Source organism: Micropterus salmoides, unplaced genomic scaffold (genome assembly GCF_014851395.1).
Source record: "Micropterus salmoides isolate LMB-PRFRI ecotype aquatic unplaced genomic scaffold, ASM1485139v1 Ms_hic_scaffold_7, whole genome shotgun sequence".
Taxonomy (NCBI): Eukaryota; Metazoa; Chordata; class Actinopteri; order Centrarchiformes; family Centrarchidae; genus Micropterus; species Micropterus salmoides.
The window spans coordinates 18,759,036-18,774,663 of NW_024044459.1; the positions used below are offsets into that span (position 1 = coordinate 18,759,036).

The 15,628-nt window shown below is 40.9% G+C and overlaps 3 protein-coding genes across 5 annotated transcripts; 1 reads left to right on the plus strand and 2 right to left on the minus strand.

Annotated features, from left to right (window-relative positions):
- The first annotated feature begins 914 nt into the window (after window positions 1–914).
- Window positions 915–4,410, plus strand: mrps36 (mitochondrial ribosomal protein S36). 3 transcript variants are annotated; one of them, XM_038703419.1, is made up of 6 exons: window positions 915–1,222; window positions 1,498–1,596; window positions 2,827–2,890; window positions 3,373–3,581; window positions 3,824–3,880; window positions 4,206–4,410. In XM_038703419.1, the coding sequence occupies exons 2-5, from the start codon at window positions 1,543–1,545 to the stop codon at window positions 3,839–3,841; spliced, it is 345 nt and encodes a 114-aa protein (XP_038559347.1). In that variant the 5' UTR covers window positions 915–1,222; window positions 1,498–1,542; the 3' UTR covers window positions 3,842–3,880; window positions 4,206–4,410. The 3 variants fall into 3 exon arrangements, with proteins under 3 accessions (XP_038559347.1, XP_038559345.1, XP_038559346.1); XM_038703417.1 differs by lacking the exon at window positions 4,206–4,410 and having other exon boundaries at window positions 917–1,236; window positions 3,824–4,174; XM_038703418.1 differs by lacking the exon at window positions 4,206–4,410 and having other exon boundaries at window positions 917–1,222; window positions 1,501–1,596; window positions 3,824–4,174.
- Window positions 4,411–4,522: 112 nt separating this feature from the next.
- LOC119891643 (pyridoxal (pyridoxine, vitamin B6) phosphatase) lies at window positions 4,523–7,578 on the minus strand. Its single transcript, XM_038703416.1, has 2 exons — window positions 6,796–7,578; window positions 4,523–5,673 (listed from the first exon to the last, which is right to left on the minus strand). The coding sequence occupies exons 1-2, from the start codon at window positions 7,391–7,393 to the stop codon at window positions 5,330–5,332; spliced, it is 942 nt and encodes a 313-aa protein (XP_038559344.1). The 5' UTR covers window positions 7,394–7,578; the 3' UTR covers window positions 4,523–5,329.
- Window positions 7,579–10,649: 3,071 nt separating this feature from the next.
- On the minus strand, window positions 10,650–15,441 carry LOC119891087 (UDP-glucuronosyltransferase 3A1-like). The gene is made up of 10 exons (XM_038702419.1): window positions 14,915–15,441; window positions 14,530–14,631; window positions 14,282–14,402; window positions 13,883–14,046; window positions 13,467–13,631; window positions 12,561–12,769; window positions 12,192–12,337; window positions 11,883–11,968; window positions 11,185–11,404; window positions 10,650–11,075 (listed from the first exon to the last, which is right to left on the minus strand). The coding sequence occupies exons 1-10, from the start codon at window positions 14,994–14,996 to the stop codon at window positions 10,808–10,810; spliced, it is 1,563 nt and encodes a 520-aa protein (XP_038558347.1). The 5' UTR covers window positions 14,997–15,441; the 3' UTR covers window positions 10,650–10,807.
- Window positions 15,442–15,628: the final 187 nt, after the last annotated feature.

The following is a 15,628-nucleotide window of genomic DNA, read 5'->3' on the forward strand; positions in this document are numbered from 1 at the left end:
TTTGGAATCACTTAGTCCCACACTGTGGTTCAAGGGCTGGAGATGGGCTTTTTTTCCTGAATGTGGAATAATTACACATGAGTAAAGACAGACCCTCAACTTTGCACGGCTTCAGATAATCGTAAAATGAATGAGGAATCCAGTAGATGGCGGTGTTCTGACAACATGGCCCTTATGCTTGACATTGGCCACAAAGAGCCTTATAGGAAAGATGTGCCATCAGCTAGCAGTCGCCTAATTGTTACAAGTTGGCACTGCGTTAATCATTTTAAACCCATTATGTGTCATCGAAGGTTTAAACCTCCACAAACCAACGTACAACAACGTACAACGTACTTGCTATTTAGTAGGCTATTTTCTGTTAAAAGGTTTCATTTTTTTGTATTTAAGGGTGATATTACAAGTTCAGATCAAGTGAGTTTACTTTTCATGAAAACGTTAGAATAAAGTATTTTATAAGGCAGTAAGTCTGCTTTAGGGGCATGCATGGAGTTTAGAAGACATTCAGACATTTAAGTGTTATTAAGATGTTACCCTATGGAAATAATAGGTTACAGCATTTCGATCCCATAAGAGGGACAAAATATCTGCTTTGATTTTGACCTTTCTGTTTTCCCTTAAGAGGCCTAAGCATTATGTTAGGGCAGTGTTAAATAAGATATATTTAACTAAGCTATGTTTATTGATGCGGTTTCAGTGGCCTGTTATATAGCCTAGTGGAGTGATTTGATGTGTATCTCCAGTGTAAATACTGGGCTTTGTACTTGTGCACTGCAGCATGGGAGATTTGTGTTTTAGCTTGTGCTGGTGACACATCTTCTCGTATGAAACATCTCTTCTGACTTCCTCGTCTTTGATTGGACAAGCCTTGATCATCTGACCAGGTTATCCGTTTTTTTCTTTTCAATGCGACGTGAAATTAAAAGATATATGGTATATGGTGTGATATTCAGACAGTAGTCTTGTATTGACATTTCCCGATATAACACAGGCACCGAACCTTTTAATTGCTTTATGAGACTACAGGCCTTTGAAGCCTTACCTCGAATGGTTTTGCTTTGTAAATTAGAGGATTAAGGTCTTTGGTACATTTTTATATGTCCTTTATTGACACGAGGCTGACTTACAGTTACAACCCGGCTGCACCATGGCCTGAGGATCTGACCTAGCAGAACAACCAGTGGGACAACACATCTGTCGACTGCTTGTCATTACCAGAAAGGTAAAGACATAGATGTAAGCTATAGCTAATAAAACATTAATGTACGTGTTCTAGTCTTAATTAAATGCGTCATGGAGATTAATACTGTGCCTTTATCTTGTAAAGCTCAGTCTCCTATTGATGCATTCATGTGTAACATTAAGACGTGCGGGCCATGTCACCCCCCTGCACCTTTATCACATAGCTAGCTGCGTCTTGAGGACCGCTGTGTGTTGTTATGGTATATATGTGATGTGTTTTCAACGATAACAGCGCCATCTTGGGGTGTGTTTCAGCAGCTGCAAGGAGCTTTTTATACCGGAAGTAAACGTGAGGTCGCGATGGGGAGCAAAGTCAGCTCCAAAATGGCTGCTCCCACCGCCCGAGTGATCCAGGTAACGTTGCTCCTGAAAATGTCATTTACTCGAGATGTCGGTGTGTTGAGCTCAGAGAAACGTTGTCTAAATAAAAACGTCGCTTTGTGAACAGTTGCTGGTTTATTTTAGTGAGGCCTTTTCTAGGGGTGACGAAGCAATGTCGTACCCTTGTTGTTTTTGTCCTTCTCAGCCATGTATTTCATCATGTTGACACAGCAGCATCAATATTAACATTAAACTACATTTTCACTGCTCTGGCTGCGCTGTTAGCCCAGTCTGTTAAGGCTGAATGCTGAACTGAGATCTACTCAGGAGGTAGATAACTTTGTCCAGAGCTGAAAAATGGACACCTAAAAATAACATAGGGAGAGTTTGTCATTTACTCACTCAATGTTTACTTTCTTCTATTCTGTTGCTCAATGAGAAGGAGACTGTATCTGACAGCTGTTTTACTTCTACATTTGTAGCCCAGTTGCCCAACAAATTTGTAAACAATGCTGGAATGGATTTTAACAGAAACTAATGATTATTTACATAATCAATTCATCTTTTCATTTTTTAAATTATTGATGAATTCTTTAGTCTGTAACGTCTGAAAATAGTTGTACAATAATGCCTCTCAATACTTTGCATACCAAGTCGTCATTTCAAATTTGCTTTGTTTTGTTCAGTCCAAAACCAAAAGATAATCTGTTCACAATGACAACGTCAGTTGAATTATGCTACTATGCAACGGTCAAATCGTAGAAACTAGGACCAGGATCTAGCACTTTTGCTTTTGCGATTCATTGATTATTGAAATTGTAGTCAGTCAGTTTTTTTTCTCTGATCATTTGTTTTAACAGTACTACAGACAAAAAGTACTGTAATCTTAGTACATGTTGTGTTAGTCTCCTGTCAGTGTGAGGCTACGGTCATCTCTGAAGAGTTACAGTTAAATCACAAAAATGGCGTGTTCGTTTCGAGGCATCTGCCACTGAAATACTTTCAGAATGACATTTGTAAGTCCCAGTTACTCAGGTAATCCACACACCTTGCAGGTAGCTTTTTGCACTTCCTGGTTTAAGGTTTAAAAACAACTTCTCTGTCCAAATTGATGTGAATAAATTATCCTGAGAAACAAAACTAATGTAAAGCACCACAAACAAATTCTTTTCACCTCCACGGTATATTGTTTCTCAGCCTCAGCAGCAGATACCTCTATAATTCAGCAGACAAAACAAGTGGGAATATTGTGTGTGTTTGCAGGCTGTTCGGCCTCACGCTCCTCTGATCAAGTTCCCCAATAGACAAGGCATCCCAAAGCCCAATGGTAAGTATGAAGAAAGTGAATAATGGTCAGATAGTTGACATGTTGACCCAAATGAAGAAACCCACCCTTGGTGGTTTAACTGATATTTCCTGGCCTTTTTGATTGTTTCATGGTGTATTTTCTCTTTGTGTGCCAGACTGGCCCGATGTCAACATCACTTCAAGTTGAGATACTGTATTTACAGTAAAAGTAAAGTTTGAAATAACACAGTCTAAACAGTGTAAAGGTATCCAGCGGTAGATAATTACTTCAACAACTATCATTTGAACCTACAGCTTGGCCAACATAAGAACTGTTGTTTTTTTTACAACTCTGATAGATGAAATATTCATCATACTTAAAACATTTAACAAGGATTGAATTAATTAAAACTCCAGAAATTTGACATTAAGGTCTAAACAGTTGTAGTCTACCCTCTCTTTTTAATGTCTGATGATTTCTCCTTTTATCAATAGTCACTTTTTTTCCTTTCCTTTTTCTAGCACAAGAGGTGTTGAAAACGTTAGCAGTTAACTTCCAACCACACAACTCTCCGGGTTCCCCTTCAGCTGCAGCGCCGCCTCCATTATCAAGACCTCATGTACCTTTGACCCCAATCCCTGGCACGCCAGACACCATGGCCTCTATTCAGCAACTAACTTCGAGATACCGCAGGAGACCGTTGACAGTGGAAGAAATGGACTACATCCAGGTGAGGATTCACGGACCACCTATGTTGCTATATACTATACCTAGAGCATTTCACTGACAATTTGGCCTTTTCAAAACCAAGCAGGGTGGCTGGAGGTAGTGAAAAGGAGAAGGAAAATTCTTTGCTTGGACATTTAATTTGGTGTCAGTTAGAACATAACCTTTGTCTGTGGTTTAAGATAAACCTACGTAGCAACCTTTGACCTACCAGATTTGTATTCTGTTCTATTTTCTTTGCCACAGCGCGGTGGACCCGAGTGACATGAAGCGATTCAACCAAACCTTATCCGTTGGAGATCAGTACGTGTCTTTAATTCTGTTCCTCAGCCCAAGAGAGCCTAATGCCACATGAGACATGATGTAGAATAAAGTACTTCATTAATCCTGTTTAAAATGTACATATGTTTATTTTTTTAGATGTTAAATCTTAATTGTATTTGAAGTTCATACTAAAGGGACATCTTCATTGTGTTACACGCAGCAAAGCCATAACTATAGCTTACAGGGTTTCCTTATTTACTTCACTGCAATTACTCCTTACAGATTTCTGGTTTTTGTTCAACATTAGTTTAACATAATACCAGCTTAACGCAGGGTTTTTCTGAGTTTTAATTTTGTCATACAGTTAGAGCTTCACGTGCAATAATACCACCATACCCACATCTAAGCATGAGGCTCTGGTACAGAGAAGAACATTACTGGAAGGTTCCTTTGGAGCTGAACAAGGCTGAGGAGATGCTGGATATCAAATTGCAATAGTACTGAGTGAAATGTGGTTGAGTTCATGTGAACTACTGGATTTAAATGATTAAAGAACTATTGTATTTTGATTGTGGTGGTCTTATCATGCTTGCTGTAGATGCATAGACACAAAACAAACAGAAGATAAGGACATTTGTAATAGCAGGACGTCACTGTCTTCAACAAATGAACAACATCATGTTTAGCATTCATTTCAGGTATTTATTTTTGTTACCGTTGCTGGCATGCTCTATATGGTAAACATTAACAACATTGAAATTTCACAATAGTGCAGTGTGAGCAGCCACCATTAATCTGCTACTGGTTTTCTAACTATGAGATTCAGCAAGCTGCTTTATTTACTCAGATGAATATTGGCACAGGATGCACAGACATGACAGAAAGGCCAAAAGTGAATATACACTTCACCTGTCTTGACTGGCAGATTGTCATCTTAGTCTCTACCAGAGCGGAGTTGCACAGTTTTAGTTTTTATTTTCTCCTCTTGCCATGAATTAATCAAGGAGAAGTCACACCTAGGCAAACACATAGGACAAAACAATTCTGCACTAGTAAGTACATGTCTGCTTTTTGGCAAAAAAAAAAAATTATAATAAATTTGAATAACCAGCTCTTAAACACATGAATGCCGTTACAGAACAATTCATGGCTTTACAAAAATACCTCTGGATGTTCAACACCGGATATCAAACACAACCTATGGACAAGAAAGTGCAGTATATTCGGATATTAATATAAACACTTACAGCAACGAGGAACTGTCAATTCACAAATGGGCACAACACTAGAAGGAACACTGAGGTATGCACTGGATTACGCTATTTTTTTTGGGAGGGGGAATATTCTGTCCTACATGTGTCTTGGTATTGAGGAGCATTTATAGTTCTTGATGAGAAATGTGGATTTTTTTGCAAACGGCACACTAAACATTGCACTTAATATGTAGTAGGAGCAATCTGTGCTCCGTACTGGAGTCGCGAGGACTCGTCATTCGCTCTGCTCGTCCAGTTCAAAAGCAGGTAAGAAATCAGCAATGGTGTCCACCACGTAGTTGGGCACCAGGCTCTGGTTGGTGGTCAGCTCACTATTACTGTACTCCTGGGCCTCCTCGATCTGAGACACGCCGGTGAGAGTGAGCATGGTGTCGAGGCCGCAGTTGGACCCGAACAGCATGTCTGTCTCTAGGCGGTCCCCGACCATCAGGCACTGGGCGGGGTCCACCCCCCTGAACTGACTGGAGATGCACTCGAACATGAAGCGGCTGGGCTTGCCGATCACAGTGGCCTTGCGACCCGAGGCCACCTCCAGGGCTGCAGTGAGGGACCCAGAACCTGCCGGGGAGGTAAAGACGAGCAAGTTTAGATTAAAAGTGAACTTTAAGAGACATCCTCTCCCCTAACCACCTACTAAACCCTCTCCTTCAAGTATGTTTGTTACAAATTAGATGTTGTGTATTCAGTTATCTACAGTGGCTAGAGCAACTTTGTCAGAAACACCAAAACAGGAGATAGATATACAGGGATTTATTTTGCAATGCTGATTACTGGGTTTAGTACTGTGGTTTTGCATGTGCTAGCATACTACTGATAGTATAATATAGCCTACATAAGGCTACATTACTCCCATCAGCTATGTTTTTAGATTTCTGAATGCCGTATTGCTGTTTTCCAGGCAGCCACTGGTTTCAATTCATAAAAATCAACCTGCAGAACTGTCACCACAGTTCCCTGGGGCCCTGTAAGGTTTTTGGTAATTAAATGTACACTGTCTGCCAATATACATGGCCAAAGCTATAAAGGCATTCCGGCATTATCATCTAATCTTGAGGCCTTGCAAAATAGTTTGAATACCTTTTAACATATCAATTCATCTTGCACTAACATGCGTAGTCGCACCTAAATAAATGTGTGTTTAATCAGATTCACTTAAAAATGGCAGAAAGCTGAAGCAAGTGGTATTTCAGCATAGGAGTACTGGTCAGTACCTCTAGGCTAAGTATACTGTAATGAAGCTGCCATGTATATAGCCTGTGTGTACATTGTGGGCCCCTTTAGGGTGATGGGTAAACAATGCACAGAGTGAGAAGAACGGCGGTCAAAGGGAGCCTCATTTGTAAGGTGGATCCCCCCCATTCAACCATGGGTAATCCATCACAGTGAACACCATGTCGTTTTGACAAAATACGTGTGTAACGTAGAAGTTAGCACACACATTTAAACTGCTCATGTATAATACAGATTTACTGTAGCTTAAGTATGCAATGTACAGCTGTGTTGAGAAAAAAAAAAACTATAATACAAATCAATGAGAAATGCTTTTAACAGTTGCTTCTGACTGAGACTCTAGCTTAGACCCCTTGGGCTCCTGGGCCTGAGGCCTGTAGGTCCTTTCAGTAATCGATCTATGATGGGCACTATTACAAAATACACTGGGTTTCATCACCACCACCATACCTGGCAGTATCCTTCCACCTGACAGAGGGTGCCAGGGGTCGTTGTCGGTGGCCAGGAACAGACAGTCCGGGTCCCTCAGGAAGCAGGAGGCTTTGGCCAGTTTGAGAAAAGTCAGTTTATCGTCATGTCCCACCAGCACAGCCTTGACGTCCGGAGCCAGGGCGCAGTCGTAGATGGTGGCGTCCGGATCGTCCGCCTCCTCCACGCAGGGGATGCCCGCCTCCTGCAGCTCCCTGCGCAGTCCGTCGCAGCCGATGACGAACACCCGGCCGCAGATCTTGACGACGTCTCTCAGGTAGAGAGCCGAGCAGTACGACGAGCTGAAGATCTGGTCCAGCATCACGTCGGTGAAGCCCAGCCGACAGAACTTGTGCACATAATTCTCCCGGGGCCTGGTGCTGTTGTTGGTGACGAACACCACGTTTTTCCCGTGCTGGATCAGCGAGCTCACCACCTTCGCTGCGCCCGTGATCGCCTTCTCTCCGTGCCATATGACCCCGTCGCAGTCAAAGAGAATGAAGTCCTTCGCTTCAAGCAGATTTCTAATCTGCGGACCCCGGATTTTCTGGCAGCCTTTGAACCCAAAGGGGCCAGCCATCCCGGCTTTTTCCTCCGTTTCCTCCGTGTTTCACCTGCAAATGGGTCCCCGTATCAACAGCTGGTGCATAATGTGGTGAAGACAGCGAGGAAAATGATACAGAAACAAATCAACGTCGAGAAATCACATCGCAGAGTCCTTGGTGCTGCTGTTACATACACTGACAGCGGGCTACATAAACATTGACGTCTAACCACGCCCACGTTGTCAACACTGACCAATCAAGCTACAGCACTTTGACCAATCGGGTTCGTGCGTGTCACAAGCCATCAATGAGCAACACCCTCTTAAAATGACATTGCGCCCCTCATGGCAGCTGCCTTCAAATATGACATTTTATTTAAAAATGTACATAACCTCTGAATATAAATAAAATATTTAAAATAAGAAAAAGTAAGTAGTGGTGATCCAACGAGGGTTAAAATGAAGGGCAACTGGACTTGGTTGAAGATACTGGAAGAAGAAGTAGTGGTGGAAGAAATACTCAGATCTTAGCAATAGGCCTACTTTGCCAAAAATACTCCATTATGTGGAGAGATTCAGCATTAAAAATACATAATAAAGTCCTTATGTACAACGGTCCCTTTCTTATATTATTGTATGTATTATATTACTAGATTTTTTTTTATGCAATGATGTGTCAACAGCATTTTAATCTTGTAGCTGGTTCAGGAGCATTCCCCTGTAAGCAGTATATTAAAACTGTAGAATGCCCGTATTAAATATTTCTGGGTATGTAATCCATAGCAATGAATCATATTTTTGGCTTCATCATACATCATCGCCTGTTGATTAGCTACACCTAGCCAAAACTAATGCAGATTAATACAATAGAGCTTCTAATGCTTGTGTTTTTTCAGTTTCTGGCAGGTCTTTCTAATATTTTGTTCACCCAATCTATATAAATGAGGACAGAGTAAGCATTATAAACACCTCTTGTTATATTGCAACAATTCAACCCTAATGTTCAACCCTAATGAAGTAAGGATTTATTGCAAGGCTGTTGTATTAGACCGGTAGGACCTAATAAACTTACAACTCAGTGCAAAGTAGCGTACAGAAAAATGCCATGGAGCAAATCTAGTGGACCTTAATACTAATAAATTGGTAGTAATGTAGGCCTACCAGATCATAAAAGCTATAACTTTAACAACGGTATCTGAATACATTTACTTGGTTACCTAATTCAGGAATTGGGGTTAATTCCAGGAAGCCATGATTCCTTAGGCACAAGTCTCACTCTCAAGACTTTTTCTCAGGTCACTAGATGGGGCTCTAATCTACAAACAACAGACAACTCCAGCCCAGTACATTAATGCAGTTGTACCCTCTCTACAGTCTCCTACCGTCTCCCCATTTGTCCTGTTAATATCAGGGAAGTCACTCAGCAAGGGTTTACATTGGAGCCTATCAGATTCATTACCATTGTACCAAGGACAATGTGTTGATATTCAGTAATTACAGAACTTATTCAGCCCCAGTGATTTGCTCTCAGCTCCAAAACAACCCTAACTTCCCACCGTCATTCATTTTACTGAGACATAACTCATGGCAACATGCTACTACTACATCCTTTATGCAATCGCACAGGCACTTTTAATGCCAGATACAAGTTCGTTCAAACGTACGTTTTCCCACGCATATACAAAATTCACATCACAGACTTTTTCAAAAAAGAGCAGATAAAAATCTTAATGTTTGAAGGACTAAACTTCTACAACCATTACATCACTACTTAACTTCTACATGCTCCATCGTACCTTTTAGTGTATGACATTGCGATGCAGTTATCACCAGGAAATTTTATTTTTGTTGATTTCATCTTGATACCACTGGTTAAACTGTTTTGAACTAAGTGTCACGGTTGTAGTAAATAAAATGTGTAGATCATTGCTCTTCCAGCTTATCCCAAACATGAGAAACATGTAACTGTAAATTAATTGCAGTTACAGTATTAAACAGAGAAAAGTGACACAGGTTACATTTTGGACAGATGTCTATGTTGTCTGTTTTACTGTGATCACTATTTTTTCTAGTTTCTGTTTCTCCCTTTGTTTCTTCTGTTTCTTCTCTGCTCTACAATTTTCATGTATTCTATTTTGCATTGGTGTATCCTTCTTCTGCTTCATTAAAGTCTCCTTTTATAGCCTCTTTCCTTTTTTTTTTCTCCCAGTGGTCCTGTCCCATCATGCTTTGGCTGCTTTGCCTTGCCTGTTTTGGATTGCGTGCGAGACAGAGGAAGACTCACTGGCACCTGCAACTGCCAGACAAACAGACAAATGAAATGCAGGCAAATAATGGACAGTTGAATGGACAGAGAACAAGCTGTCCTAATTGGTCATTATTTCCTTGCTAATCTATATTTTCCTCCCTACTAACCCCCAACACAGATGTGAGGAGTGGAAGGGGGAACAGAACGGGGCAGGAGAGGGTGGGTAGGTGGGTGGGGGGTCCTCCAAGCGCTGACCATGAACATTGCTATGTGCTTTTGTGTCATGTTTAGAAGGGGGAAGGAGACTCAGTGGAAACCAGCAGAGGAGGGTGTGGGGGTCAGAGTTGAGAATTTGCTGGTGGTTAATAACTCAAGGGCCAGTAGACCATAACGCTGCCCCAAACACACACACATGCGATACACACTTTGCAGGTAGAGCAGACTTTTGAGAATTCAGGTGTATTCTATGACTCACAACACGCTTTGTCTACACATACATAGGCAAGCAAAGCAGCACACAACGCTCACTCTCACACTTTGGTACATGCAACAACACAAAAGCATTGCTTAGTTAGGGTGGATGTGTGTGTTTGCGTGCGTAATGTCAACCAGCCCTGCTTGCAGTGCAGCCAGGTCAAAGTAGCACAGAAGTGTTGGACATTGTGGCGCTGCTTTACAAATGAGACGTCTGGTAGGCGCTGGGAGGGGAGAGGGCAGGACAATCGGCATTAGGGCTATTCCACCAAAGTGAAACTGCGAATACAGAGTGAAGCTCTTCAGTAAGGAAAAAAAAGTACTCAACCTAAAAAGTTGAGCAATAGTATTAATGGCATAAATTGGAGTACTTTTCAACCTTACTTTTGATAATTAAAGGGGATATTTTGTAATAAGAAAAACATCTTTATACTTTCTATACCCTTATATTTTTGTCCTTCAGGGATATATTTTCTGGGCCCATCACTTGTGTCAAAGCGAAGGTCTCCTACATCAACATGCCAGTCACTTATTTGTTTTATGTATTTAAAGGTGGATTGTAGAAACCACTTATAACAAGCATGTTTTTTTTATTGAACAGCTGCAGTATTTTAGGGTAGAGGGAATTCAAGTTAGCAAGTTCTCATATTGGTTCAGTACATAATAAGTCAGAGATAAAACAGTAACACAGAACTAAGGTATAAATCTGACTTGTCTCTGAGGTGTCGCTAATGTATTTTTTTGTGTTTATCCCTGCTATTCCTGCTCCTACAAAAAGTCCAGGAGAGAACTACAGGTCCAAGAAGCACCAGGGAGAGAAGAAGCACCAGGTCCAATAGGTATCTCTGGTACCATGGATGCGCCAGTGAAGCTGGCCTTAAATGAGTTCCACCTCCACTGTGCAGGATGTGCTCCACCCACTGGATGAGTCGAAGGGCTGGAGGGACAGGATGAGATTTGTGGATCCTGCTAAGGGACAAAGCTGTAGACTTGAACCTAGAGAAGAAAAAATTATTAGAAAAAATAAAGACAAGCGAAAGGGGGTGGAGTTACAGACATCTCTGTACTGGCATCACAAATATTACCTAGCTATCCATTCACATACCTGATGTCCTGTATGAGTGTTTGAATAGTGGAGCTGAGCACTTCCCTGGTGATGTGTGTGGGGTTGATGGTGAGGCCAAGTCCCTTCGTTTCAGCCCTCACCATATTATCAAACTGGTCTCCAAACAGAGGGATTCCCAGCACAGGAACAGCGTGGTACACTGCCTGCAGCAGGCTGTTTTGTCCACCATGGGTGATAAAGAGACAGGCTTTTTTGTGACCTGGGGTAAACAGAAAAATAGAGAAAGCTTTACTGTGTAAAGAAAGTACTTTGGGTGTAGTAGAGACTGATAAAACCTATAGATGAGAACAGTCTGTCTTATAGGTTAGGGTTTAAAAACATGGACTAAACCACTGCCAACAGTATATTTAACAAGGGATGGGGGGATGTACACACGTGAACACGGCCATTTTCATTGCCATGATTGCACTTGAGTCTTGTGGGATTTATTTAAATATTAAAAGGAAAGAATGGGGCTGCAGTGCAGCAGGGGCCCAGTCATCCTCTGGAGCAGTATTGGCCCTGCTGTGTCTGACAGGAATTTCTCCTGAAATGCATTGTTCTGGTCTTCTTTCAGATAGTCCAAAATGCCCGCATCAACAAGGCTTTTGACGATCTACCCTATATCACCTTTATGTTGATATATGATAGGCTAAGACAGAGGAAGAGTTAGGCTAAGAGATGCAAACTGTTCCTACCCAGTAAGTCATTAAGGGGCAGCCAATCCACTAGTCTGAGATTGTGAGGTCTGTCCAGGTGAGATGGCCATCGCTGGGAGTCATACCTGCAAGCCAAACACTGCAGGTTTATAACTTCCCATAACATCCTGACATTAATATGTTTTTGTTTGTTCTTGTGGTTGATTTCATATTTACATGACTCATATTGTGTATGCTTTAATCCCTATTTATGTATTTATGAAAATGTTGATCTGTGACACAAAATGTTAAAAATGATGTATACATTTTTTTTAGTTCTTACATCTATAAATTGTGTCATTGTTTTACCTCCAGAGCACCCCCTGAGGGATCCTGGAGAAGCCAGCCACAAGCTCCACAAGCAGAGGTTCCACAGAGATCGAAGAGACCATTGATCCCAGAGTCACAACAATGAAACCTACCTCTCCGAGATCTGAGATCCACAGCTCAAGATCCTAAGGGATCAAAAAGGTTGGGGTATGGGCAATCAAGGGAATAGATGCAAAGGGAAATTTGCGTTGTTGTTGTTTGTGTTGAGTATGACAGGATAAGAGAAAGATGGTTGTGCATAGGGAGGAGTAAAAGTCCAGAGGAAGAGAAAGGTAAAGAGAGAGAAGGAAGGCTTTGAAAATCTGAGTCTCACTGATGTATTTGGATATGTGCATCAAGAGAAGAGACCTGTTCCGGAGGCTTCGCAGGTTTATTCAGCAGACCTCCCACCAGCACGGTGTAAGGCATAAGGGGCTGCGGGAACTCCAGTGAAAAGTCAGTGTTGAAGGCCCAGAGTTCAGCTCCTTGATGTAACTCCTCCAGACCACCAGGGGGTGAGCCGGACTCGAGATGGCGCTCAGCTACATCCCTAAATGTCGACCATACAAGTTCCTGCCCTTTGAAATAAGAAACAAGACACAATCAAAAAGCACCAACGTTGTATGCCCATTATATGTTGAAAGCCATTTAGATATAATTATTATATTATTATTATATAATTTCTTGTTAATGGGTATTTGCAAAACACTTAGTGGCTAGTTGTGAATAACACAAGTAGATCATGAAAGAAGGAAATGCCATTAAGATAAGAAACAGTCTTATCCCCGAGAGAGTAGGCTAATGCAGATGCAAACAATGTGAGAATAGAACAAAGACCACAGATTTAAATAAGATGAGACCTAATTTAAACATTCTCACCACATGTACAATTCGTCTCAATGGAATATCAGTAAAAATGTACACTATGGAGGAAATTGAGCTGATTAAAAAAAAAAAGAACGGTTTACTGTAGGTTACTTTAGTGGTGTGCTAATGTCATTAGAGGATATTGAACTTAGCTGAAAAGGTATGGGTAAAATGTGAGATACGTAGTAATTTTAAAGTACTAATACAGAGTCAGTATATTACAAAAGAGAGAAGAATGAGAAATTAGAAGAAATAAAATGTAAAATCTTTCACGATATCAAAAAAGGCACTCGTTCAGAATATCAATAAGTGCTACTGGCAAGTACAGCATACAAATGAACATGAGTGTTATCAAGCAAGCCAGCAAGCCAGCGATCAGTGCGATCTCCTGTGTAACGCCTTTCTTACCTACAGGTGCCAGGAAAGAATAAAAGAGGTTCTTTGCACGACCCCAGATGTTCATGTGGTCGGATAGCTGGGAGCTGAAGACTGGGATGTAGGAGACCGGGCTGGGGAGCGCGATGGACAGAGGACCATTCAGAGTGCCAGGATAGAAAGCTATATAGTGGACACCTGGAGTAAAGAGCAGAGTGCATGGAACATTCAAGATGCTGTTGATCTATTTATAGCTGTTGATAGATTTAAAATAAAAACACGGTGAATCGAGCGCACAGTTTGTTTGAAATTGCACATTTAAATACATCTTAAATCAACAAATAACGTAAGTGGCAAGGTATTTGGTAAATAATATATTACTGTAGGAATATTAAGATTTAAATGATGACTCATTAAATAAACAAAAGTGACGTGAACAGCAAATGTACCAAGTTTGTGTGCCAGAATGAAGGAACAGGGATTAAAAGCATCAAGGATGGTGATGTCGTAGCGTTCCGTCTGGAGGAAAGTTATCATCTCTTTGTCCCCTAACAGCTTGTCACACTGATAGGAAATGTGCCCCATGAAGTTTAGAAAGTTAGTCAAGTTATCTCTGATAGAAAGAGAGAGGGAGGGACAAGCAGAGCGTGAGTAGAATAAAGGTAAACCGAGAGGCAACAGGTGAGAAAGAAAGAACCAATTTAAATTTGATGCGGTTAGAGACACACATTTTTCAATTTTAAAAGTCTAAAACAGACAAATTGGGCATTCATAAGATAAATTCAAGAGACTCATCAAAATGTTGATGATAAACCAGACTCAAGAGCAAAACAAGATTAAGTAGATACCTTCCCAGTAAAAACTGCGTCTGTTGCTCTAGAAACCAGCCGTTATAATCTTTGATGTATTTCTCGCCTAAGAACCAGGTGCTCATCTGGTAACTGTCTGCACGGCCTGCATAGGAAAACCCTGTGTACAAACAGGAATCATTTACATTCAAATTAGTGACCAAATCAGAATCAGAAGACTGATGACAGTTATGCAAAATATCTTTCTGTATGTGTATGTTTGTGTGTGTACTGAATGTACAGTTTACCTGTAATAACAGGGTTGCCCAGTTGCAAGAGCATGCGAACCTCATGGCCACGCTGGTGTAAGTTATGAGAAATTTCATCTAATAACAAGTAGTGGCTTCCTCCTGGAGAAAAGGAGAGGAGAGGAGAAAAAAGATACATGCTATGCTGTCTGGACATGTGGCTCACTGTTTGCAACATACTGTATTAGTGCGCATTATAATACACATACTGTGGCACATTTACTTCACAAACCCCTTTAACAGCTTTTACATATTATTGTACTTATTTGACTCACCAGTTAGACAAGGAGGTGCATATTCTTTTCATATTTTCAACAAATATTTACAATTTATCTCTCTTACAACAAGTAAAGGGCACTTTAACAGTCACCGCTGCACTACTCACCAATTAGACAGACAGTCAGGATCTTGGCAGACTGAAGTACTGGAAGAGCCAGAAGAGAAAACATCCAAAATACAATCCCCATCTTGTTATTAGAGCACAATACACTGACCTGCAGCCAAAGTCCTCCTAAAATAGTCTTCCAAATCAAAAATAAACTGTAATGAAAACCTTCTGAGTGAAAAACAATTCCTTGTGATAAAGTTTGCCCTTTTAACTCTGTAATACAGCAACAAAGTTAAATCCAACGGGGTCAGACGGGTGCTAAGCCAGAGTTGGGATCCAGACAAATGGAAAATTTTCCACAAGAAATCAGCAGGACAAAATGGTTTTGGGTGCAAGTCTGCAACTATGATTCTGTCTGTATGACACGGCTCTGTTTTCTCTAAAAGTCAGACACTGAGAAGTCCAAGAGCCCTGGATCTGCAGTGACTACAAAAGGGAGGGAAAGAGAGAAAGGGCGGTGGGGGGTGGTTCCCTAAGCCTTCATTGTATCAAATTAGACAAAGGAAATGTTAACAGGAATGTTAACACTCCCTCAAGGCTGCTGACAGAATGTAACCAATCAATAAGTACATGAGATCACTTATTGATTATAAATGATATTTGTTGTGACACCTGTAACTAATTTAGATGATGTATTAATAAGTTGCTTTGTCTTTGGAGAAACATGAAATAAAAAAATTAAAAAAAGTCTTTACTATACACACACATGAA

What these genes read in the sequence shown, in the direction of transcription:
- LOC119891643 (XM_038703416.1), bottom strand. Translation starts at nt 7,393, where the DNA reads ATGGCTGGCCCCTTTGGGTTCAAAGGCTGCCAGAAAATCCGGGGTCCG. An exon ending in AGGTGGAAGGATACTGCCAG is followed by an intron (nt 5,674 to 6,795) that starts GTATGGTGGTGG and finishes CCTCCCCGGCAG; the next exon opens with GTTCTGGGTCCCTCACTGCA.
- LOC119891087 (XM_038702419.1), bottom strand. Translation starts at nt 14,996, where the DNA reads ATGGGGATTGTATTTTGGATGTTTTCTCTTCTGGCTCTTCCAGTACTT. An exon ending in GGGCAACCCTGTTATTACAG is followed by an intron (nt 14,403 to 14,529) that starts GTAAACTGTACA and finishes GTTTGTACACAG; the next exon opens with GGTTTTCCTATGCAGGCCGT. An exon ending in ACACTCATACAGGACATCAG is followed by an intron (nt 11,076 to 11,184) that starts GTATGTGAATGG and finishes TTTCTTCTCTAG; the next exon opens with GTTCAAGTCTACAGCTTTGT.
- mrps36 (XM_038703419.1), top strand. Translation starts at nt 1,543, where the DNA reads ATGGGGAGCAAAGTCAGCTCCAAAATGGCTGCTCCCACCGCCCGAGTG. An exon ending in CCACCGCCCGAGTGATCCAG is followed by an intron (nt 1,597 to 2,826) that starts GTAACGTTGCTC and finishes GTGTGTTTGCAG; the next exon opens with GCTGTTCGGCCTCACGCTCC. An exon ending in AGGCATCCCAAAGCCCAATG is followed by an intron (nt 2,891 to 3,372) that starts GTAAGTATGAAG and finishes TCCTTTTTCTAG; the next exon opens with CACAAGAGGTGTTGAAAACG.